The sequence below is a fragment of the Erythrolamprus reginae genome, unplaced genomic scaffold (assembly GCF_031021105.1).
Source record: "Erythrolamprus reginae isolate rEryReg1 unplaced genomic scaffold, rEryReg1.hap1 H_40, whole genome shotgun sequence".
NCBI classification, from domain to species: Eukaryota; Metazoa; Chordata; class Lepidosauria; order Squamata; family Dipsadidae; genus Erythrolamprus; species Erythrolamprus reginae.
The window spans coordinates 173,539-197,689 of record NW_027248496.1 but is presented as its reverse complement, the minus strand read 5'-3'; the positions used below and the strand labels follow the sequence as shown (position 1 = coordinate 197,689).

Here is a 24,151-nt window from a genome sequence, read left to right as displayed (position 1 = left end):
CCTGTCTTATTTTATTTTTTTTGAACCCTGAAAAAATGCTTGGCCTTATTGCCATGCACTCAGAAACCCGGTTGAGCTTATTATCAGGGGATGTCTTATTTTATTTATTTATTTATTTAATTTGACTTCTATGCTGCCAAGTCCCGAAGGACTCAGGGCGGCTTACAACAGTATAAAAAAAAATTACCGATAACAGCAGCAATAAAAAGAAGTCAAGGAAAAAATCTTTCTAAAATCATAATTAAAACTAGGACAATTTAATTCCATACATACTAATCATTCATACCCATTCGGACATATGGACCAGCTAGTGGTTGTTTTAGGGGGCCCAGGCCTGCCGGCATAGCCAGGTCTTTATGGCCTTACGGAAAGCCAGCAGGGTGGGGGCCATGTGGACCTCGGGGGAGGGGAGGTGGTTCCATAATGTCGGGGCAGTAACAGAGAAGGTCCTCCCCCATAGCCCTGCCAGCCTGCATTGTTTAGCTGACGGGACCTGGAGGAGGCTGATTCTGTGTGCTCTAATTGGTCTCTCGGGGGCATGTGGCAGGAGACGGTCCCGTTAATAAGGAAGACTGGGTATCTGAGCTCGCAGCCAGGTTATATCAAACAATATTCTGGCTGCCATTTCCAGCGGGTGAGAGCAGCTGAAGTGGCATCAGGGGGAACTGAGGAAAACGCCCAGGAACTGAAGGAATTGTGGAACTACTGTGGCAAATGGCCATGAACTGTGAACAGCAGTGAGAAAAGCTGCCGAATCACATTGAATTCGAGGGTGCCCAAGCCGAAAGGAGTGGAACTGCTGCTGAACTGGCCAGTGAGAGAGTCCAGGGAGGCAATGGAGGAGCGAGAAAGCGAGGATACAACACTCAAGCTGAAAGCTGAAAGAAGGGGACTATTGCTGAACCGGCCAGTGAGAGTGACAGGGAGGCAACGGAGTTCACACCCACGCCCACACAGAAAGGAGTGCAACCACTGCTGAACTGGCCAGTGAGAAAGGCCAGGGAGGCAACAGAGAAGAATGGAGGAGCGAGGAAATAATTAGAGGCACCTGGTGATGCAAGGGAAAGAGCACCAGACAATGCAAACCACAGCTTGGGACTTGGATTAGGATTGAAGAATTGGTGGGATTGTAGAAACCAAGAAACCTCAATAGATGGATGAACTGGCTGATACCTTTATATTTTGACACTTTGAAATTAGAATGCTGGGGGGCTGGCAGGGGGAAACATGGTAGGTTTGTGTGTGTGTGTGTGTGTGTGTGTGTGTGTGTGTGTGTGTGTGTGTACATACATACTTTTTGCAGGCCTGATGACAAAAGTCGTGCAGCTAAGATGGAATATGTTTAATTTCTTTTCTTTCTTCTTTGGGGCTGTTTCCTCTAGATCTAACTCCGTTCTCTTGGAGCAGGAAATCATTCTCGATGGGACCATTGTGAGTGCCGCTTTTGACGATGCCATGGACATGGGCATTGTGGGGACCACCGCAGGGACCTTGTGGTACATCAACTGGACTGAGAACACTAGCATCCGGCTGATCAGCGGCCACAAGAACAAGGTTTGCCTTGGAGCGCATCTTGGCAATCATGGATAAATCAAAGTCATGTGAGCTGCCTCCTTGTTGAGGCAACCCTTTCAGGTTGTCCTCCCTTCTCTGTGGCTCTAGGTGAGTGAGGTGGCCTTCGGTCCTGGAGAGTCTCACTTTGCTACCTGTGCAGAGGACGGTAGCGTCAGAGTTTGGTCCCTGGCTAGTTTGGAGCTGGTGGTGCAGTTTCAAGTCCTCAATCAGGTAATTTTGGGAGAAGACATTGGACTCTCCAACTAGACGGGAGGGAGGGAGGGAGGGCCAAGCTTAGAGTCCGTCAGGTCTGCTCCAGACCTGACAGGAAAGTAAAAGTCCATTGGAACTTCAAAAGGGCACTTTTAATAGACAAGAAATGAACGCAGCAAAAGCAAAGCAAAGTCTGAGAGAAAAGGCACACACAAAGCATATTACAAAGTTTCCCAAAACCCTCCCAATCCCCCCTCCCCGGCTATCACCCAATCCCGTGTCCATAGGTGTGGTGTGGGTGCATCATTCGTAGAGTGTCACACATCTGGAATGCAATGGCCGTTGACCTTGAATTGATGATGAGCAGGTCCGCTCTGCATAGCTGTACCAGGCAAGGGATGGTGGTGTCAAGCATACTTCCAAACGGGCTCCTCCAGTGCACTTCCCCCTCCCAAATCCCCCCAGCTTCCTCCCCTCTCCCACTGTTTCTTCTGGAAGCCGATGCAAGCAAGGCATGAAGAAGAAATGCAGAGGCTGACAGGGTCTTTGCCTTGCAGTAAAGGTGGCACAGGCCTGACTCCCCAACAACCCCTGAAACCTTAACTCGCTGTTCCCAAGGGAACATAGTTAGTCTGGCCAGACTCTTGTGGCATGGGTGACTTCACAGTAAAGAACTTGAGAGTATTGTCAACTGGTTCAAGTTGACTACTCAATTTTGCTTGTCAGAAGGTTGAAAAGGGGGATCCCGCGACTCATGACACTGTAACCATCATAAATATGAATCCCTCGCCTAGTGCCTGAAGTTGGATCATGTGACCATGGCTGTGCTGCAGTGGTTATGTGAAAAAAACAGTCTAAGTCACTGTGGTAAATCAAGAACTACCTGCAGTTCAGATTATTTTATAGAGCGTTAAATGTAAAGTAACTGTGAGAGGCACCTTGGAGTCCTAGTGGACAACTATTTAAATAGGAGCCAGCCATGTGCAGCAGCTGCCAAAAAAGCCAATACAGTTCTAGGCTGCATCAACAGAGGGAGAGAATCAAGATCACGGGAAGGGTTAATACCACTTTACAAGACCTTGGTGAGGCCACACTTGGAATATCGCATTCTGTTTTGGCTACCGCAATGCAAAAAGGATATTGAGACTCGAGAAAAAGTGCAGAGAAGAGTGACATAAATGATTAGGGGACTGGAGGCTAAAACATATGAAGAACGGTTTCAGGAACTGGGCATGGCTAGTTTAATGAAAAGAAGGATCAGGGAAGACATGATAGCAGTCTTCCAACATCTCAGGGGTTGCCACAAAGAAGAAGGAGTCAAGCTGTTCTCCAAAGCACCTGAGGGTAGAACAAGAAGCAATGGGTGAAAAACAAAATAAGGAGAGAAGTAATTTAGAACTAAGGAAAAATTCCCTGACAGTTAGAAGAATTAACCGGTGGAACAGCTTGCCTCCAGAAGTTGTGAACAACACTAGAAGTTTTTAAGAAGATGTTGGATAACCATCTGTCTGAAGTAATTTAGGGTTTCTTGCCTAAGCAGGGGGTTGAATTGAAGACCTCCAAGGTCCCTTCCAACTCTGTTGTTGTTGTTGTTGTTGTTGTTGTTATACCACAAACCTGTATATTCATTTGAACTGCATGGATTTCTGATTTACTGTGCTTGGCAGCAAGCATGATATGAAAGTGGGCCCGCTCTTCCTGTCCCATCTTTCACCTGGTCATGGTTTAGGCATCGCTAACCCCTGGTCTGTTTCCTGTTAGAGTTGCTTGTGCTTGGCCTGGAGCCCAGTGCCCACCTCCATCAACGGGCTCGAAAGCCATCATATCGTGGCAGGCTATAGCGATGGCACCATCCGCCTCTTCAGCATTTCCCGGACGGAGATGGAATTGAAAATGCACCCTCATTCCTTGGCTGTCATGGCCCTTGGATATTCTGCAGATGGTAGGGAACAAGCCACCCTGTTGAGTTGGGCATCATCTTTCTTGCTGTCTTTCCCTTTGGTTTGGTTCTTTTTTCTCTTTTCCAAACTTGCCAAGCTAAGATCTTAACATTTCTCAACTTCCTCAATTGTGTTATAATGTACACTGAAGATGGGATTTAATTTTGTTGTATGGGGTGCAATGACAGTAAAGTAAATTACAACTTGAATGAAGGATTCCTGAAAGTATTTGAAGAGTCTGAAGAGCTTACAGTGTTTTGTGTGCATATTTGTTGTCTATGACTGATGACACCTTGTGTCTGTATTTAGGAGAAATCATCTTATCAGGAAGCAAGGATGGATTGATTGCCATTAATAGCCCACGTACAGGGATGACCATCAGAGTTCTTACTGACCACCGACCCTCGTCCATTAATGTTATCCAGTGCACCAGAAAACCGGTAAGGCATGTAAATTGTTTTACCCATCTGTAAATCCACAGTAACTAAATTTAAACATGCCTGGAATAAACATATATCCATCGTAAAATAAAAAAACAGGAAATAGTAAAGGGGCAGACTAGAAGGACCATGAGGTCTTTTTCTGCCATCAATCTTCTATGTTTCTATGTATGTTACCAGATGAATAGAATTCAGATGGGGAGAGAGAGAAGAGAGAGAGAGTCACTAAATGGAAAATAAATAAAAATATCATAGAGGCCAATATCCTAGATATGTAGTCAGCACAAATTTATTTATTTATTTATTTATTGGATTTGTATGCCGCCCCTCTCCGGAGACTCGGGGCGGCTAACAGCAACAATAAAGCAGTGTACAATAGTAGTCTGATGTTAGAAACAATTAAAAACCCATTAATATAAAAAACCAAACATACATACATACATACCATGCATAGAATTGTAAAGGCCTAGGGGGAAGAGGGTCTCAATTCCCCCATGCCTGACGGCAGAGGTGGGTTTTAAGCAGCTTACGAAAGGCAAGGAGGGTGGGGGCAATTCTAATCTCTGGGGGGAGTTGGTTCCAGAGGGTTGAGGCCGCCACAGAGAAGGCTCTTCCCCTGGGTCCCGCCAAGCGACATTCTTTAGTTGACGGGACCCGGAGAAGACCCACTCTGTGGGACCTAACTGGTCGCTGGGATTCGTGCAGCAGAAGGCGGTCCCTGAGATAATCTGGTCCGGTGCCATGAAGGGCTTTATAGGTCATAACCAACACTTTGAATTGTGATCGGAAACTGATCGGCAACCAATGCAGACTGCGGAGTGTTGGTGTAACATGGGCATATTTGGGAAAGCCCATGATTGCTCTCGCAGCTGCATTCTGCACAATCTGAAGTTTCCGAACATATTTCAAAGGTAGCCCCATGTAGAGAGCATTACAGTAGTCTAGCCTTGAGGTGATGAGGGCATGAGTGACTGTGAGCAGTGACTCCCGGTCCAAGTAGGGTCGCAACTGGTGCACAAGGCGAACCCGGGCAAACGCCCCCCTCGCCACAGCTGAAAGATGTTTCTCTAATGTGAGCTGTGGGTCGAGGAGGACGCCCAAGTTGCGAACCTTCTCTGAGGGGGCCAGTGATTCTCCCCTAGGGTAATGGACGGACAGATGGAATTGTCCTTGGGAGGTAAGACCCTCAGCCACTCCGTCTTGTCTGGGTTGAGCTTAAGTTTGTTGACACTCATCCAGGCCCCAACATCTGCCAGGCACCAGCACATCACTTCCACTGCTTCGTTGGCTGGACATGGGGTGGAGATGTATAACTGGGTATCATCGGCGTATTGATGATACCTCACCCCATGCCCTTGGATGATCTCACCCAGTGGTTTCATGTAGATATTAAATAGTAGGGGGGAGAGGACTGACCCCTGAGGCACCCCACAAGGGAGAGACCTAGAGGTCGACCTCTGACCCCCCACTAACATCGACTGCGACCGACCAGAGAGGTATGAGGAGAACCACTGAAGAACAGTGCCTCCCACTCCCAACCCCTCCAGCCGGTGCAGAAGGATACCATGGTCGATGGTATCAAAAGCCGCTGAGAGGTCAAGAAGCACCAGGACAGAGGACAAGCCCCTGTCTTGGGCCCGCCAGAGATCATCCATCAACGCGACCAAAGCAGTTTCCGTGCTGTAGCCGGACCTGAATCGAGACTGTTGAGGATCTAGATAATAAGCTTCTTCCAAGGACCGCTGGAGCTGAAATGCCACCACCTTCTCGACAACCTTCCCCATAAAGGGAAGGTTGGAGACTGGACGGTAGTTATTGAGTACAGCTGGGTCCAGGGAAGTCTTCTTGAGGAGGGGGCGCACGAGCGCCTCCTTATAAGGGGCCGGAAAGGACCCACTCCCCAAGGAAGCATTGACAATCTCCCGGACCCAGCTCCGCGTCACCTCTCGACTGGCCGAAACCAACCAAGAGGGACATGGATCCAGTAGACAGGTGGCAGAACACACAGCTCCAATGGCCTTGTCCACTTCCTTAGGTGTCACCAAGTCAAACTCCTCCCAGACAGATAGACAAAGATGTTTAGCCCCAGTCACCTCGACTGACTCGTTGTCAGTCGACTCTGTTTTACAATTGGGGTCGAGGTCCGCAGAAACAACAGTGGAGTTAAAACCAGTCCAGGTGGAGACTGATAGCAAACCAAGAGATCACAAATGAATTTATATAAACAAATACAAATGCTCATTTTCATACCATTTTTCTCCAGTACACCAAACTTGGGACTGAAGGAAGCGATCTCTGGCTGGCTTCCAGCAGTGATCGACGTGTCAGTGTCTGGATTTCTGACTGGTTGAAGGACAAATGTGAGATCGTTGATTGGTTAAGCTTTCCAGCTCCCACAGGTCCTGAGGTGAGAGTAGTTTACTTGTATGTGGTATTTCCATCAAATGACAAATCACATTGTCTTGATTATGGTTATGCTTCAAATTTGGATCAATTTATGGTCCAGGAATTACTCAGAAAAGTAGTCCACAACTAAGATGTATGTGTATATTTGTTTAAGTAAAATGATACATTTAATTTCCATACATGGAAAATGGTTAGGAAAGTAAATTTTCTGGAATGAATCTTGGCTGATCCAGCAAAAGCTCTCCAAAGGCAGTAATGATTGTTTATCCCATTTCTGAATTGGATATGGGCTGGTTAGCTCTAGAAATAGCACTTAGACTTATATACTGCTTCTTACATAAACATTTTCTAAGCGGCTTACAGAGTTAGTCTATTACCCCCGCAAAATCTGGGTCCTCATTTACCGACCTTGGAAAGATGGAAAGTTGAACTGATCAGGATCGAACTCCAGGCAGTGGACAGAATTTGTCATGGTTGTCTCGCTACGCAGCCCTGCTTACAACCAGATAACTGCAGCAGCAGGGGGAAGGAAAGGAATTGGAACGTAAGGAAGGTTTGGGAGGGATATTTTGAATTCAAGTGTGCCTGCTGGAAGCCTAAGACAGACGCAACACCTCAAGGTCGCCAGCTGGGGAAATCTGAGGCAGACAGACAGGCAAACTGTTATCAAAACAAAGAGAGTGCAAATGGTTGGTGGGAAATGGACAGTTAGAGGTCCAGAAGGAAAAAGGGGAAGTTTTCCTACACTGTTCTCCACTGCATCTGGAAGGAGAGTCCAACATGGGTAATGTACCAATCCTATTGGTAGAGACTGAGTTATAATTAGCATAATAATAGCTACCGCCCCCTTACTGCTCCCATGAGCCCCAGTTTTAAAAACTCAGTCCAAGAGTAGAGACATACTGAGTTTTCCTCTAAGGTTTAGAGTTTAAATAAATAAAAGAATAGAATGTAAATGAATGTTTTTCTGTTTTTTGACCTGTTTAATCCTGTTCTTTGTTTTTTCAGAGGGAAGATTGAAGAAGAACAGAGGAACGGGGTCTCTGCCCTCCGCGGGCAACACCCCCAACCAATCTCCTCAGGGGTTATGTATTCCCCCCGAGGGAACACCCCGTAGAGGAGCAGCCAGCCAGCGGTCCCTGACCTCCGTGGCCAGACCGGGCTGTGAGCTGAAGGTGGGGGGGTCCGCCCCCCCCCACTGGGAAGCTCGGAGGCGCGATCGATCGGGCTCCTGAGGACAGGGGAGCGGAGCCGTGCCTCTCAGCTGTTCGACAGCCGCCGAACAAGCCGCCGCCGGCGGCGGCAGGGAAGCCGCTGGGCGAGCCGCCACCGCCGGGCAAGCCAAGGGCTCCGGCGAGGAAGGAAAGTCCGCGAGAGGGCCGCTGGCCCCGGAGCGGCAAGGAGCTGCAACCCCCCCCCACGGAGAAGGGGAAAAAAGCCGCGAAAGGGCATGGGGGCCGCCATATTGGGTTGCTACCCCAAAGGCGCGAAATGGAAGCCCTTCCTGCAGCTGATAGGCGCGAAGAGGTCACCAAGCCTCAGTGCGCATGTGCAAGGGAGCCATTTTTCACTGAGTAACGAGGCTCTCAAGGCTGAAATTTCGAGATCCTTGCATCCCTCAATCAAGTGTGAGTACTATGGAGGAGCAAGCGAGCACTGAGAGAGCAGCCTCCCCTGTCTTGGCCAAGGACAAACCTAAGGGGAAGGCCAAGGAGAAGTCCAAGACTTCACAATCCACAACCTCAGCCTCATCTCTGAAAGAGGCTGAAAAGCGCATTAAGGCCCTAGAAAAAAAGCTAGAGGCAGCCTTGCAAACCTCCCCATCAGTCCTGCCACTGATCCAGAAGCTGCCCGCAACACCTGACCCAGTCACCCCACTCCACTTTGGGATGCCTGGAACCATACATGAAGGGGACTGGTCACCTGATAGGCAATCCCCTGCAGGGCCTTCCATCATGCCCTCACCTGGGCCCTCGTGGAACAGACCTGGGTCAGCTAGCTACCCTAGAAGGGGTTTTCAGGGTCCCTCAGCCACGTTCACGCCCACAGCGGCGGGACTGAGGGCGCAGGCAAGCACTTGGCAGGATATACCACCTGACCTACAAAACCTCATTGCAAATGTTTATTTGCAAGGCATATCGGCTGGGGCCCATCAATATGGCCAGCAACCATTACAACCAGCAACTCAAGTTTGGTCAGCACCGCCCCCATCGGGTTTGGGGTCCCTGTCAGAGGAGCCTATTACCGGGGAGGACAGCGAGAGGGAATATGACCTCTCAGAGGATGAAACCACCCCTGAAATGCCTCAACCAGTGGGCCTGTTTAAGCCAACACTGTTCAGGACCTTGTTGTTTAAGGCAAAACAGGTAATGAATCTACCTGGGGCTACTAAGACAGCAGAAGAAACAGCTCAGGCTCCAGATGCCTTACTTCAGGAATCCCAGCCCGAATCAGAGCATTTTCCAGCATCTAACATATTTCTGCAGGGAGCCAAACGCCCCTGGCAATACCCAGCAGCTGCACAAGGACCGTCTAACCTGGAACGTAGATTTTACATGTTCGACGAGGAGGTGGAGAAAACTCTTGAGTTTCCACCCATAGACCAGCCGGTCGTGACACTGGTATCCAGCGCCCTGGTGCCTTCAGAAACTGGAGAGAGCCTGAAACCGGAGGACCGGAAGGCAGAGATCCTTCTGAAAAAGGCGCACCAGATGTCAAGCTGGGGCTTCAGAGCGGCAGCTGCTGCATCCTTCATCAATAGAGCTTCTCTCCGGTGGTTGCAAGAAATGCAGTCCCGCCTAGGGCCGGAGGATGGCAGACTACGTCAGGACTTGGCCAAGTTGCGAGCTGCGGCGGAATTTTCCGCAGATGCCACCCTACATGCGGCAAAATTCTCCAGCAGAAGTATGGCTACCACTATTGCAGCGCGCCGACTGCTGTGGCTCCGACACTGGCCTGCGGACCTAAAATCCAAATGGCGGTTGGCGTCTGCCCCGTTCCAAGGATCTATGCTGTTTGGGGATATATTGGAAAAGGTCCTTGTCGAAGACAAGGACAAGAGAAAGGTCCTCCCCAGAACTGGCAGGCGCCAGGACCGCAGAGCGACACCATTTACGAGGCGCCAAGCCCCACGCTGGGACAACCCCACAGGGGCAGGACAGAGCCACAGACCATACTCGCAAGGTCAGTTTAACCAGACCTTCCGAAGCGACCGGGGGTCATTTCAAGACAGACCCAGGGGATACCAGAGTTCAAGGCGGCCCTTTCGGGGGAACAACCAGAGAGGTTTCCGCCGCTCTAAGTGACTATACCAGTCAGCTGCCACTCGGGGGGAAGCTTCAGCACTTCAGCGATGCCTGGCACACCTCATCTTCAGACCTATGGGTCCTGGCTACGGTGTCGGAAGGCCTTCGCCTGGAGTTTGTGGGACAACCCCCCAACCGGTTCATACACTGCCCGAGGACTCGGGAACCACAAAAGAAACTACAGTTGCAGAAAGAGATTCAACATTTACTGGAGATACAAGCTATAGAGACGGTACCACCTCAGGAAGAGGGCAGGGGATTTTATTCCAGGATCTTCATTGTCCCCAAGTCCTCAGGGGGTTGCAGGTTAATCCTCAACCTGAAACAACTAAACATCTTTATAAAGTACCGGAGATTCCACATGCATTCTCTACAAACTATCCTGGCCTCAATCAGATCACAGGACCTGTTAACATCTATCGATCTGAAAGAGGCATACCTGCACGTACCCATACACCAGTCACATCGGAAATACCTCCGCTTCTGTTCAGAGGGAATCCACTACCAATACAGGGCCATGCCATTTGGCCTTTCATCGGCTCCACGGACGTTTACCAAGCTCCTGGATGCTCTGACAGCCCACCTGCGCTCCCAATCCATCAGGCTGATGGCGTACCTGGACAACATCATTATACTGTCCAGGTCGCCAACGCAGGCGGGGCACGACCTAAACCGGACTATACAGACATTAGAAAGCCATGGCTTCACCATCAACGTGGAGAAGAGTCAATTGACTCCCAGAACCAGACTGTTGCACCTAGGAGCGATCATAGACACCTCCTCAAGCACAGTTTCTCTCTCCCCGGAGAGAATAACAAACATTCAATGTTTAGTAGCCAGCCTCAGTCAACAAAGGCAGGTGCCAATGTCCCTTTTGTCCAAGGTCTTGGGGACACTGGTCTCGGCTATAGGAATTGTGCCCTGGGCCAGGCACCACATCCGGGATCTACAGTGGCTTTTACTACCGGCACAAAGAGCCAAGGTGAGCCACTCACATCAGCAGATCCGCATACCTCAAAACGTCAGAAAGTCCTTGAGATGGTGGACATCGCCAGCAGTACTCAAGGGTTCTCCCTTTCAGATTCAAGACAAACTGATCCTAACCACAGACGCCAGCCTCTATGGTTGGGGAGCTCACATCGGCCCCCACATGGCGCAGGGCACATGGTCTGCAGAGGAATTGACACCTATAAACATCAACTTCCTCGAACTCAGGGCGGTTTTTCTAGCCCTTCAGACCTTTCACTCTCTTGTCTGGGACAAACACATACTAGTGCTTACAGACAATGTGGCGACCAGAGCCCACTTGAACCACCAAGGGGGCACGAGGTCGCGCCGCCTCATGGAAGAGACAGCAAATCTATTCGACTGGGCCGAACTCCACCTAGCGTCCTTATCCGCAGAGCATATTGCCGGGACCAACAACACCCAGGCAGATTGGCTCAGCAGGACTACCTTAGACCCTTCGGAGTGGAGGCTGGACCCTGTGCTGTTCCAACAAATATCGCACAGGTTTGGGACGCCATCTGTAGACCTGTTCGCCACACACCGGAATGCGCAGACCCGACGGTTCTATTCCCGTTTTTCCGGAGCCGGGGACAGAGGGGGTCAACGCCTTGCTGTCACCTTGGCCGACAGGACTGTTATACGCCTTTCCCCCAGTAAACTTGATATCAAGAGTCATAGAGAAAATTCTCCAAGAAAAAGCAGAAGTTCTGATGGTGGCACCACACTGGCCACGCCGGCCGTGGTTCGCCGACCTGATGGCTCTGTCAGTGACCCCACCATGGAGGATGCCAGACCACAGCATTTCCCTCAGCCAGGGGAACCTACAGCACCCGGATCCCCAGTGGCTACAACTAACCGTCTGGCACTTGAAAGGCACAGGTTAAAGCGACAGGACTTGCCAGAGAAGGTCATCAATACTATTCAAGCTGCTCGACGTCCTTCAACCGCCAGGATTTACCAGGCCACATGGACTGCCTTTTGTACATTTTGTACCAAGAAGGACAAGGATCCCAGGGAGGCATCGGTGATTACGGTACTGGAGTTCCTACAGGCAGGAATAGACCGGGGACTGGCTCCTAACACGTTAAGGAGGCAGGTGGCAGCACTTTCCACCATGATCCAGATACCGGAGTCTCGTTCGCTAGCCCATCACCCGTGGGTGAGAGACTTTATACGTGTAGCCTCAAATTCTCATACTCCACCTGTACGGAGATTTCCTTCATGGGACCTCTCGTTAGTACTTAAGGCTTTGACAAAACCACCATTTGAGCCCTTGAGATCAATTCCACTTAGGCTCCTTTCCTTGAAGACAGCCTTCTTAGTAGCGGTTACTTCTGCACGCAGAGTGTCAGAGATCTCAGCCCTCTCTGTGAGACCAGATTTATGTGTCTTTTACCCAGATAGAGTGGTACTCCGCTTAGACCCGGCATTTATTCCCAAGGTGAACACCTTGTTTCACAGAAAACAGGAACTTATATTGCCTGACTTCTGCACGCACGGAGACCATCCATCGGTGTTAAGATGGCATAAAGTCGACGTAAGACGTGCTCTAAAGATTTATATTAGAAGGACTGAACAATTCAGGAAGTCGGAGACTTTATTTATTTCATTTTCTCCACACAGAATGGGACTTGGACTATCTTCCAAATCGATAAGTCGTTGGCTAAAGGACTGCATCCTGGAAGCGTACAAAGCGGGAGGTCACGACCCCCCGGAGGGATTAACAGCTCATTCAACCAGGAGCGCGGCTACATCGGCGGCCTGGACTACACAGGCCTCAATAGAAGATATCTGCAGAGCGGCCACTTGGGCAGCACCTACGACATTTATTAAGCACTACAAGTTGGACACATTTGCGTCCGCTGAGGCAGCGTTTGGTAGACGTGTGCTACAGAAAGTGTGTGCATCTCCAACGTCCCAGTCAAGACCTTCTCCCTCCCATGGGCAGTAAATCTTTGGTATATCCCATGTTGGACTCTCCTTCCAGATGCAGTGGAGAAGACCCGTTGTACCTACCTGAACGGTCTTCTCGATGCACTGGAAGGAGAGTCCAAACCCACCCGACTAGTTGAAGTTCAGAGACGTCGGAGATGGGGAGTTGAAGTTACTTGTTATAATAAAAGTTGGTTATCCTCTTACATTGGTTTTTCGTTTTTAAAACTGGGGCTCATGGGAGCAGTAAGGGGGCGGTAGCTATTATTATGCTAATTATAACTCAGTCTCTACCAATAGGATTGGTACATTACCCATGTTGGACTCTCCTTCCAGTGCATCGAGAAGACCGTTCAGGTAGGTATAATGGGTCTTTTCACCTGAGATAGTTAGAATTGGCTTTTCTGCTTCAGTACTCTTATGGAATCTTTAGTAAAGTCATAGTTCTTGGTTTTTAAAAAAAAGAGTCCCAGGAAGGTTTTTTTTGCTTTCTTACCCAGTGGGATGGCTAATAACTGCATTCTAACCACTGTGCCATCACCACTCTTTCGAAATTACATGCATTTGTCTGATAATGGATCTTTTACTTTTTAGATTCCCAGTCCTCTACCTCCTAGCCTGGCAGCGTTTTGCCCTTGGGATAAGAGTACTATTGCTTACGTTGGCTTTGGATTGCAGAAAGAGATCCTCTTCTACAGCTTGCAACAGAAACAGGTATGCGGCATTGTCTTGGCCAGTGGATGCCTCATGGTGGCTGAATCTCGAGGGGGTGTGGATTCCTCACATTTCCAACTAGTTCACCTGAACCAGTAGCGACTTGCTCATGATGTCATGGTGATGTCACTGGCCTGGTTCGGTTGGTGCTGATCCATAGGCGCCACTGTCTTTTTAAAAATTTTTGATTTTTTGATTTTTTTTCTTCTTCTGAGCATGTGCACAAGCTGAGTTTCCGGCGCTGTGCATGCGGTCATCATCTTATTTTTGGCTCCCCCCCCCCCTGGATTTTTTGTCACTGCACATGCTTGTGTGCGTAAGGCAAGCCCCCGCAGCATGGGAGGAAGCGAACCGGAAGCGAGGTAAGTTAGAACCCACCCCTGGGATGTATGTGTTGCTAGAGGAGACTAGATCAGACTTCAAGTGTGGAGAGAATGTTGAAGCACAATTGAGAATGTTTTAACAAACTCAGTTGTGCTTCAACATTCTCTCCACACCTGACATCACTCTGACACTGTATCACTGTTGGGTTTGATGACAGCAGTGCCTTAGAGCGGTGAGGCAGCAGAGAAGATTATAGGAAGTTCACTTCCCTTTATTCAGGAAACTACTTATAAGCGCTATGTGCTTATACCCACTTTACAGTCTTTTTCTGTTTTCTTTCCTCTGGTAGGAGGTTTTGAAGTATCTTTAGCAGGACTACTAGATTCTGTAACAGCTTTGTTCCTTATGCCATCCATCTTGTAAACTTACAGGATTCTTCTTTTTTTGCCACATATATTATACATTTGAGCTAGACTGTGATGTTTTTCTGTTTGATATATGTGTATGTATCTGCGTATATGCCTAATAGTTGTTTTTGAGAGCTGAGTGTGATGAAATTTCATTTTAATGTATGCTAATTAGTGTACAATAAAGAGTATTCTATTCTATTTCCTACTCAAGAGACTAACTACTAAGCATCCAGCAATTTGACAGCTTATTGGTAACCTTGACTAACACTGTGTTGTATCTTTTTATTCTTGATGAATGTATTTTATTCTTTTTATGTACACTGAGCATATACACCAAAGGCAAATTTCTTTTGTGTCCTAACACAGTTGGCCAATAAATTATTCTATTCTATTCTATTCTATTTCTCTCTATACCAAGATCTGCATGAATGCTGGATGTGATAAAGTATCAGAAGGTCTGATGCCCATCTAGATAACAGTAGCCAAGCAGTAGAAACTTCTCACAGGACCTGTAATTGTCTATTGCACTTGGGTTACATTAGAGAGAAGCACAAATGCCAATTTATCGCTGTCCTGTTTTCAGATGCTCCCTAATTTCCAGAATGATTGAATACCATAAATTAATTAATTAAAGATTGAGGGTCTTGTGGTTGGCTCATGGCCAGATCCTCTGGTAACAAGTTTTGAACTGGATGAGCCAGGTCCGTCGAAATATCAGAGACCTGTGTGGCTCTCGGAGGGTTCAGACAGTGAAGGGGAAGGAGAGATGGAAGCTGACGGTGCTTGAGAAATAGAGGCGGAGGCCCCTGCAGGGCCTGTGGAACCCCCAGTTAGAGCATCGTCTGGGTTGGATGAGGAGGGGGTGATTAATGACCCGATTCTCAATGTCCGGATGCATAGAATTATGGGACAACAGGAGCAACTGTGCAGACGCAGAAAAAAATCTTAAATCACATCTGGGAATAATTAGGGAATCCTACAGCAGGCTTAAAAGGGGAGGTTTTGTGGGAGAGCTCTTTGCAGGAGTTATTGTTTGTGGTTTAACAGAGACAACAAAATAGATCTGGAGTTCCATCTCTAAACCAACAGCTTGCATCCTTGGAAAACAACCCAGTTTTTGGACACTTGTGTTTTTGAAAGTGAGTGAGAACGTATTGCTGCAGCCCAGTTTTGAGACATTAGTTATCGGCTTGGCAAATAACCGGGACCTTTTGGTCATAAACAGACATTCTTTGGCTTTCATTGCAGCTCTCAGCCAATTTGTAAAGCAATATATTTTGTGTTTCGGAATCCTCCAGTCTCTGTGTGTGTGTTTGTCTTTCATTGCTGCTTGTCTGTCCCATCAGGCAGAACAGACGGTATAGATTTTTAATGTGCAGAAGAAATACTTCAGAAGAACAGGACAAAGAATTGTAATCAAGATGTCAGATTTTTTTTTTAAAAAATGAGATTCTCCCCCACATCATGTAGGTCATCGAGAAGATTCCCTTGCCTTCCTTTGCCGCTTCACTGAGCCTGTCTCCAGTTGCTTGCACCATAGCTGTTGGCTTCAGCGGTACGTATTTGGAGAGGTTAAAGGTTATGTGTCATTTTCTCTCAAAAGCAAGCTAGCTTTTGAGAGAAAATCTGGATATTAGCAGCGTATTACCAGTACTCAAGAAATAGAGCATTGGTGCAAACAAATCAGTTTGCCAGGAATATGATTAAAGCCAGGAACCCAACTGTAAATGTATCTTCTCATAGCCAGTCTCATTCACTCTAAAGCATCTGTTTAAGAGCTTCAGACAACACATTCTTCTTCAACTGTTTAGTGCTTAGGATTAGAGACAGAACCTGAGATGAAAACTCGGCAAGTCACATTTCTTTGGAGAAGTTGACTATTGGACTGCCTTTGATGTTTTAACTTTCCCTGTAGTTCTGCAACATTTCAGCAGACCACCCAACTGTATCTTCTCTTAGCCAGTCTCTTTCTCTGCCACACAGAACGTATGTTGAGGCTGATTGATCGCACAACAAGGACATCAGAGGACTATGCGGGCCACAATGACACAGTTTGCCTCTGCAGATTTGCCCCCTCCGGGAAACGCCTCTTCACAGCCTCCTACAACGAGATCCTGGTGTGGGAAGTCCAGAGCAGGTAAATGGAGACCACCCCCTTCACACTCATCTTGGCCTGATGTCCAACCGAATCATGCCCAGATGATGGTTGCTTTTTGTTCTGCCGACGTGTTTCAACCGCCCGTAATTACAGGAAGACATATACCACACGATAAAAGGAAAACCCAAAGGTTTTTATAAACAGAAAAACAGAAACAGCTCCCTTTTTAAATGTCAAAGGGATTTTCTAGTACACACAAGGCACAGGTTAAATGCAATCCAATTGCTCACCCAATAACTGGGAAATTGAGTCCAATTCTAAAGTCCAGAGAGTCCACACACAATCTTGAACAGCACAAAAACCACGATCTTGGCGAAACAATGAATCAGATAAACTGCCATGAGGCTAAAACACCAGGTTGCACTTTTATCTGTAGCACTAATTACAGCAGCCCCACCCAACCACAGGTGCCCTCGTTTTCTCTTGTAATAATCGTTCAGTTGTTGTCTCCTATGCATCACTCTCCGCATGCGTGGATGTGTCATTAATTCTTGTTCAGAATCCAAGGATGATACAGATGATTGATCTCCTCCTGGGCTGTCTGCCAAACTCCCTTCTTCCCTGTCACTCACGCTTCCTTGGTCAGAGGAGGCTTCGTCAATTCAGAGGAGTGTTGCAGTGGCCTAGAAGAGGATCTCTCGCATAGGTAGAGGCATATATTTCTCTCTGGGCATACTGAGGATATATCTGCTATACAAAACTCTGCATGTGCGACAGTAAGGCCATCCAGCCATTAAAACACTATGCTGACGATGATGATAGCAGTGTTGTGGTCCAGCAGAACCAGACAGTGAGAGGGTTGGGGAGGAAAATGGGCCAGTCCTGGAGTCTGGGGAAGGCTCTGAAGAGTGCTCTGTGTTGGAGGCAGAGACAGGGACAGAACAGTCTGAAAGTTATCAGCTGCCTTTGGAGTGAGACATCAGAGGCAGACGGACAGCTGGAGCCTGTTCCCTGTGTGAGCATGAGCAGAGCTGCCAGACGAAGGGAACAGCTAAGGAACAAGGGTCAATTTGGGAGTAAAGTAATCCCTCGTTTTTTGTGGGGGATATGTTCCAAAACAATTTGGACTTTTAAAACCCACCCTTTGCATTAAACAGTCATTCTATAATGTTTCTCAGCTGGAGCTACATGTGATATCCTACCAGTTTCTTTAATAGAGTACATTAGTACTACAGTATAGAAGAATTTTATGAGTTTTTAATGAATTTAAAATTTTCAATGGATTTAATGGATTTAAGCCCCCTTTGAAAATCCCGGGAAGTAACGAATCCACAAAAGATGAACCGGGATTACTGTAAGGCCCACAGGTGGACAATGAATGGCCCCTCACGCAGGGAGTAAAAGAAGAGTGAAAGGGGACAGGAGACAATTGCAGGAGACAATTAGTTCACTTAATTGGTTTGTGACTCTCCGAGACTCCTTGCCAAGTTTTTAAGATATCGGCCTGGCAGCTGTCCAAGCCAGATGAGGTCTGTGACTATAAACTTACCCTTTAAAGACTTTGCTGGATTTAAATGGGAAGAATTCACAGTAACTTAATAAAAAGGGTTTTTTGGTCAGGACATGGGGTCTGCTTTGTGGTTTGGTATCCTAGGTCAGAACAAGCAGTCAATTCAGAGCCTGAAAGATTTGGAAGAGGTTCTTCCCCTTCTATATACACTTCTGGATCCTTCTTAGTAGGATGCAGGGAGCTGCAAGATGCTTTTTCAAAAGGCAACTGTTTTTCCTTGGAGAAATTTTGCTTTTTGTCCCAATAAGCTTCTCCTGCAAAAAAACCTGGATTAGAAGCAAAATCGCTTCAAGGAAAAACAAAGCCCAGCTGCCTTTTGGAAAAGTACCCTCAGGACAACCCCAATGATTGAAGATCTCCATAGACATTTAGGTTCCAGACTGTTCTTGATTTAGAGTTTAGGGTTTTAATTGAGACCAGAATCATGGTCGTAAGTCAGGCCAGTCATTAAGCAAGTTGTCCTGTGACCAACCTGATTTTATTTTATAAAATGAAGATTTGTGGCAGTCGTTTAACAAATCTTCATGGTTGTTAAACAAATCCATGGTCCTCAAATGGTTAAGCAAACCTCATTGTCTGCAATAGACATTTTTTTGCTGGAAACAAAGTTGAATGCTGGTTTTCATTAAAAAAGAAGTCATAATTTACAATCATGTGACCACAAAATGGTGCAAATGGCCATAAACAGGGCCATACTCAGGGCCAGTAATGGGTTCCAGGTTATGCTGTTTGGTGCACTGTGCTGATAGTGAAATCCAGGATGCGCAGTCAATCTGGCAGGCACGTCGACACGAGATTTGGCTTCTGCACATGCACAGCAAGCAAAATCTTGCGTGAGGACGCTCGGCGATTTTTGCTGATTTTTTTGCTTCTGGGCATGTGCGGAATGTCCTCACGTGAGATTTTGCTTGCTGTGCATGTGCAGAAGCCAAATCTCGTGTCGACCTGCCAGATGTGTGTGCGCCTGCGACGGCCTCGGTGGGCGCCCTGGTAGCGTTGAAGACGAGCGGCTCTTCACTGCCCAGGGCCCAAAATGCCATCATGTGGCCGTGGGAGGTGGCCTTTGGAGCTTCAAATCCAGGTTGTAAGCACCTTTTTAGGGCCCATCATAAATAAAGGTTGATCTGTAGCACATTTGTTTGCGTTTGAAGTCGTGATGCTCAATTGCCCCACTTCCTGATACTTCCGCAGATAACTCAGGTTTGTCGTCTCCTGTTTTTCAGCTCACCAGAATAGCTTGACCAGGCCCTCTGAACCATGAGCCCAAAAGTCTTGTCCGGAAGGTATGGGGGATGGCTTTTTGACGTGCTACAGTTGGCAGATGCCTCAATGGTGAGAGATCTCCTCGTCACCTCTGGAATTGGCATCTGTCCAAGCGCCTTCTTCAAAAGTGGAATGATTTTCAGAATCAGTGGGCCAAGCCACTGATTATAATAACTGATCTCCATGCTTCTGATGTCCCTACAAGAATACATAGATTTTAAGTAACATGCCAACCCCAGCTATAATATCTGGCCCAGGAGAGGTCTGTTGTGAAACAGCGAAACAGCACAATGTTCATCTCTTCTATTGCAGTTGGTTTTAGTTTCTTTACTCTTAGCCTTGTGTCAAATGTATATATGTATATTTCACATATTTTTTTACAACTAACCTTTTTTTTAAAAAAAAAACAACCATTCTCTCCCAGGACTACATTTTGATTGTATAGTTTCTATGGTTGAAATGTTCATTCACTTTGAAATGAACATTTAGCTGAGAAGGAATACCTTTCTCCCATTCTTCTTTCGGTTTTTTTCAGTAACAGAATCACAAAAAGCATTTATAAAAAAACCCAAAAAACAAAGAAACACTGCTGAGTAGGCTTTAAAAGTACAGGTTTACCTTTTAAAAGAATTTATTTTAGAGATCAGGAACTTTCAAGCTCATTTTATACTCAGAATTTATAAAGATAATGAGTTTCACTTTTAGAATGCATGGTAAAGGAAACGCAAGTTTATTTCTCAGGTAGTGTGATCCAATACCAGCAATGCAACAGGTATTTTTTTCCATTTTTGAACCTTGGCCTATAACAACCAAAGCAACAACAATTACATTGCATTTCCTTTTGTTCGTAATTGATAACGAAAGAAAATAACGGATTTGTTTAAACTTTTTAAAATTCAAAATAAATGAACAGTTTTGTGTATTCAACCTCTGCTGCTTTCTCTTGTTTCAGAAGTTAAGACAATTCTGCAAAACATTCTTTCATAAAACCTAAGGAAACTAGTTCCATTTTATCTGTATAATCAACCCCAGAGATATCTACAGGGCACAGTCTGAAAAATCAAGATTTCTGGCAGCCAGAAAGATGCGATCAAATTTTCAGCCCTGTTTCCCCACCCCCCCTTCGTCCCACCAAATCACAAGCAAAAAGTGAAACAAGCAGAATATGAATTTATTTATGTAAAAAGTTTATTCCCACATAAATCACAGAGCGTTAAGTCTCCTCAAGGCTTTACTTTCTAGAGGAACTTAAAAACATTTACTTTTCAAACTTTCACTTGAGGGCTCCATAAATACAAAAAAAGAAATGCAGATCACAGTGCTTTAAAAAAGCTGGCTCAGAAATAATTAATTTTTGCTCCAAAATATATTATTAAAAGATACTCTTATTGCTATCATAAGAAAATGTTCATCTTTTCAAATATACAGTATTACTTTAAAAACACTTTTTAATAAATTAACATACACCTCTCAAAAATCTCTGATTAAAAAAGATCAAATACTTAGTAAACCCCTTTTCTGTATCTCCTGTTATTCTAGCCTGCAGAATAAAATTAGTGACACTACTTGTATAACTTTTTAACCTAGGAATCCTAGTTTTCTGAATCGGCAAGAGAGAGTAAAACATACAATCAAGTATTTTGAAATCATGAAAGGGGAAAAAATGCAATTTAAAAAGCTTGGCAGATAAAATTCCAAAATCTTTCTACAGTTCCACAATAATAATAGATCTACAAATATCAAATACATACAAGTCTAGATTATTTGGATGCCCCATGTTAGCTACATGTTCAGAACTATGCATTAAATCAGTGTTTCTCAACCTTGGGGACATTTTAAGATGGATTTCAATTCCCAGAATTCTCTGGCCATCATGTTGCAGAAGCTGAAAGTTGAAGTCCATAACCCTTGAAGTTGAGAAAAACTGGGTTAAAAGAAATAGCATTCTTTATTTTAACTGATAAAACCTAGATTGATAGAAGCTTATGTTGAAGGGTATGCTAAATCATTTTGAAAAGTACATAGTTTTTGGTTCCAAATTGCTAATTCCAAGAGAAAAGGAAGAAAAAGGCAACTCACAGCTCTGTAACAAGCATATAAGTTATATAAGTCCTATCATTCATAAAGTCTCCTCTATGTAAGACATAAACATAGAATCATATATTTGGAAGAGAACTCAAGAGATTTTTTAGTCCAACCCCCAGTCTAAGGCAGGAGACCTCATATCACCTCTGTCAAATGGTTGTCTCGTCCTATTTTTGAAAACCTCCAGGGATGGAGCATGACAACTCTGATCAATTGTTTCGTCAGAAAACTTCTTGGTTCTAGGTTGGATATCCCTAAGTGATGAGTTCCTATCCCTCCTTATCCTGCCCTCTGGTGTTTTGGAGAATAAGTCCAAAATAAACAGCAATTTTGTGTAGCTAAATGAGTAAGAATTAGATAGCCCCAAATTAAGCGACTCAGTAGCTACTTCTAATGTGAGTTTGTGACTCACAATAGTCTCCCAGAAGAGTAGACACGTCTATTTTTTTTTTTTTCATTCAAATGCAGGGACTGTTCAGAGGCAGCTCTGGTTCGGGTGAACCGGATGTTAAATTTTATACTTGGTTTGCTGAACTGGTAGTTACAAAGACTGGCTGGCTCTGTCCGCCCCGCCCCTTCCAGGAGCTTCCAGGTGGCCCATTTTGGATGCCAGGTAAGTCCAGGGCCACACGGAAGCTCTATGAGGGCAAAAATGGGCCTACCACAAGTTCTGGAAGTCTGGAAACAGGCCTACCAGAGCCTGGGAAGGGCAAAAATGTCCCCCCCACACACACACACATTGTGGTCCAGGAGGCTGAGTAGGCCCCACCAACCAAGCAATTAGGCAGAGAACTGATTGCTTAAAATTTTTGAATCCCACCCTTGTTAAAATTTATCTCGAAGGCTCTGTGTTTAAGACTCGCCAACAATTTTCCCCTCTGGGTTTCTGTTCTCTCCAGCCTACTCTGAAAGTAAAGAATAGAGGCTCCCTCCATTGCAGAATACCCATTACCAGCTATTAACAAAAATACAATTTTCCTGGCTAGCAGAGACGCCTCTAAGGATCCAGCTGGAATAGATAAAAAACAGGGATCAATACGATCCTCTAAAACAACTTAAAAAGCCTCCAGGCTGTCTTTAAAAGTCAGGAATATAGGTAGCCCAAGGGCAAATCCAGTGTACGAAAAAGGGGGAAGAGGATGCTGTTAGATAAAACTGCCATGTAGAATGTACATACAGTGGTCCCCCGATTATCGCGAGGGTTCCGTTCCAGGACCCCTCGCGATGATCGGTTTTTCGCGAAGTAGCGCTGCGGAAGTAAAAGCACCATCTGCGCATGCGCGCCCCTTTTTTCATGGTGCTTTTACTTCCGCACCTGGGAAGACCCGCCGCTTTTCCGCTGCCCACCCGCCGCTCGCTTGCCCGCCGCGGGGAAGACCCGCTGCTTTTCCGCTGCCCGCCCGCCGCTCGCTTGCCCGCCGCGGGGAAGACCCGCCGTTTGCCGCTCGCCCGCCTACCCGCTGTTTGCCGCTCGCCCCGTTCACCCGCCTACCCGCCGTTTGCAGCTCGGGTTTGGGGGGGTGCTAGGAAGCTCCCCATGCCGGCGGAGACCTTTTAAAACACCCGTGCCGCTTCCCAGCTGAGTCCTGAAGCCAAGCGCAGAAGTTCGCCTTTGGCGCTTGGCTTCAGGACTCAGCTGGGAAGCGGCACGGATGTTTTAAAAGGTCTCCGCCGGCATGGGGGGCTTCCTAGCACCCCCCCCGAGCCCCCAACCCAGGTTTGGGGGGTGCTAGGAAGCCCCCCATGCCGGCGGAGACCTTTCAAAACACCCGTGCCGCTTCCCAGCTGAGTCCTGAAGCCAAGCGCCAAAGGCGAACTTCTGCGCTTGGCTTCAGGACTCAGCTGGGAAGCAGCACGGGTGTTTTAAAAGGTCGCCGCCGGCATGGGGGGCTTCCTAGCACCCCCCAAACCCGGGTTGGGGGTTCGGGGGGGTGCTAGGAAGCCCCCCATGCCGGCGGGAAGACCCAGGGAAGGTTCCTTCGGCCGCCCAGCAGCTGATCTGCCCGGCGGGGAACGCAAACTCCACCATCTACGCATGCGTGCAGATGGTGTTACTTCCAGGTGGTAAAATCGCGATATAGCCGTTCGCAATGATCGGGATCGCGATACCCGGGGGATTACTGTATAGAGAAATGAATGGTATATATAAAATGTAATAGATACGGATTAAGACCTTTACAAAACAAATTATATGAGAAATATTCTTTTTAAAATCAATACATAAATTTTAAAAAATAAAAAACTACCATTCCTCTTCTCACAAAACAGGAGTGAATCCGTGACTTACCAAAGATCCGGTTTTGCCAAAAACTGGAAGTAAATGCTATTTCTCCCCCACACCCTTTTCAAAAAACATTAACTTGCAGTCACTTGACCAAATGGTGATAGAGGTTTGTAAAACTTCAAAACATGTGGCCACAGGGGAGGAGAAGGGGCAGCTGTCCGAACTTGGGAACTTGTTCCCTCTGCAGAGTGGAATGGGGAGATCTGCCGTAAAGTCAAAGTCACTAAGCAACCTGTCATAAGTCAGGAACCACCTATGACAGTGAAGAATTATAGTCTTCTCAATTGTCTCCGAGGGTTTAGTGCAGGGATCCTCAAACTTGGCAACTTTAAGACTTGTGGACTTCAACTCCCAGAATTCTCCAGCCAGCTAGCTGAAGAGCCAGCACTCTTCATGGTCATGTGACCAGCATGACTAAACACCGAAGGCACACAGAATGCTGTTACCTACCCACTAAAGTGGCCCATATTTTTCTACATGCACTTTCGACAGGCTTTCAAACTGCTAGGTGGGCAGAAGCTGGGGCAAGTAACAGGAGCTCACTCCGTTACACGGCACTAGGGATTCAAACTGCCAAACTGCCAACCTTTCTGATCAGCTTAGCT

General features: G+C 46.7%; 1 protein-coding gene across 5 annotated transcripts in view; it reads left to right on the top strand.

The window, feature by feature from the left end:
- Positions 1 to 20,104, top strand: part of LOC139155661 (WD repeat-containing protein 90-like) — an 82,305-nt gene extending 62,201 nt beyond the window's left edge. For all 5 annotated transcript variants that reach the window (XM_070730894.1, XM_070730897.1, XM_070730895.1 and 2 more), the window contains 9 exons: positions 1,383 to 1,554; positions 1,663 to 1,785; positions 3,529 to 3,709; positions 4,017 to 4,147; positions 6,411 to 6,554; positions 13,393 to 13,512; positions 15,717 to 15,801; positions 16,230 to 16,383; positions 19,138 to 20,104. In XM_070730894.1, the coding sequence (XP_070586995.1) occupies positions 1,383 to 1,554; positions 1,663 to 1,785; positions 3,529 to 3,709; positions 4,017 to 4,147; positions 6,411 to 6,554; positions 13,393 to 13,512; positions 15,717 to 15,801; positions 16,230 to 16,383; positions 19,138 to 19,150 (1,123 nt within the window). In that variant the 3' untranslated portion in view covers positions 19,151 to 20,104. The remainder of the gene's footprint in view (positions 1 to 1,382; positions 1,555 to 1,662; positions 1,786 to 3,528; positions 3,710 to 4,016; positions 4,148 to 6,410; positions 6,555 to 13,392; positions 13,513 to 15,716; positions 15,802 to 16,229; positions 16,384 to 19,137) is intronic.
- Positions 20,105 to 24,151: the final 4,047 nt, after the last annotated feature.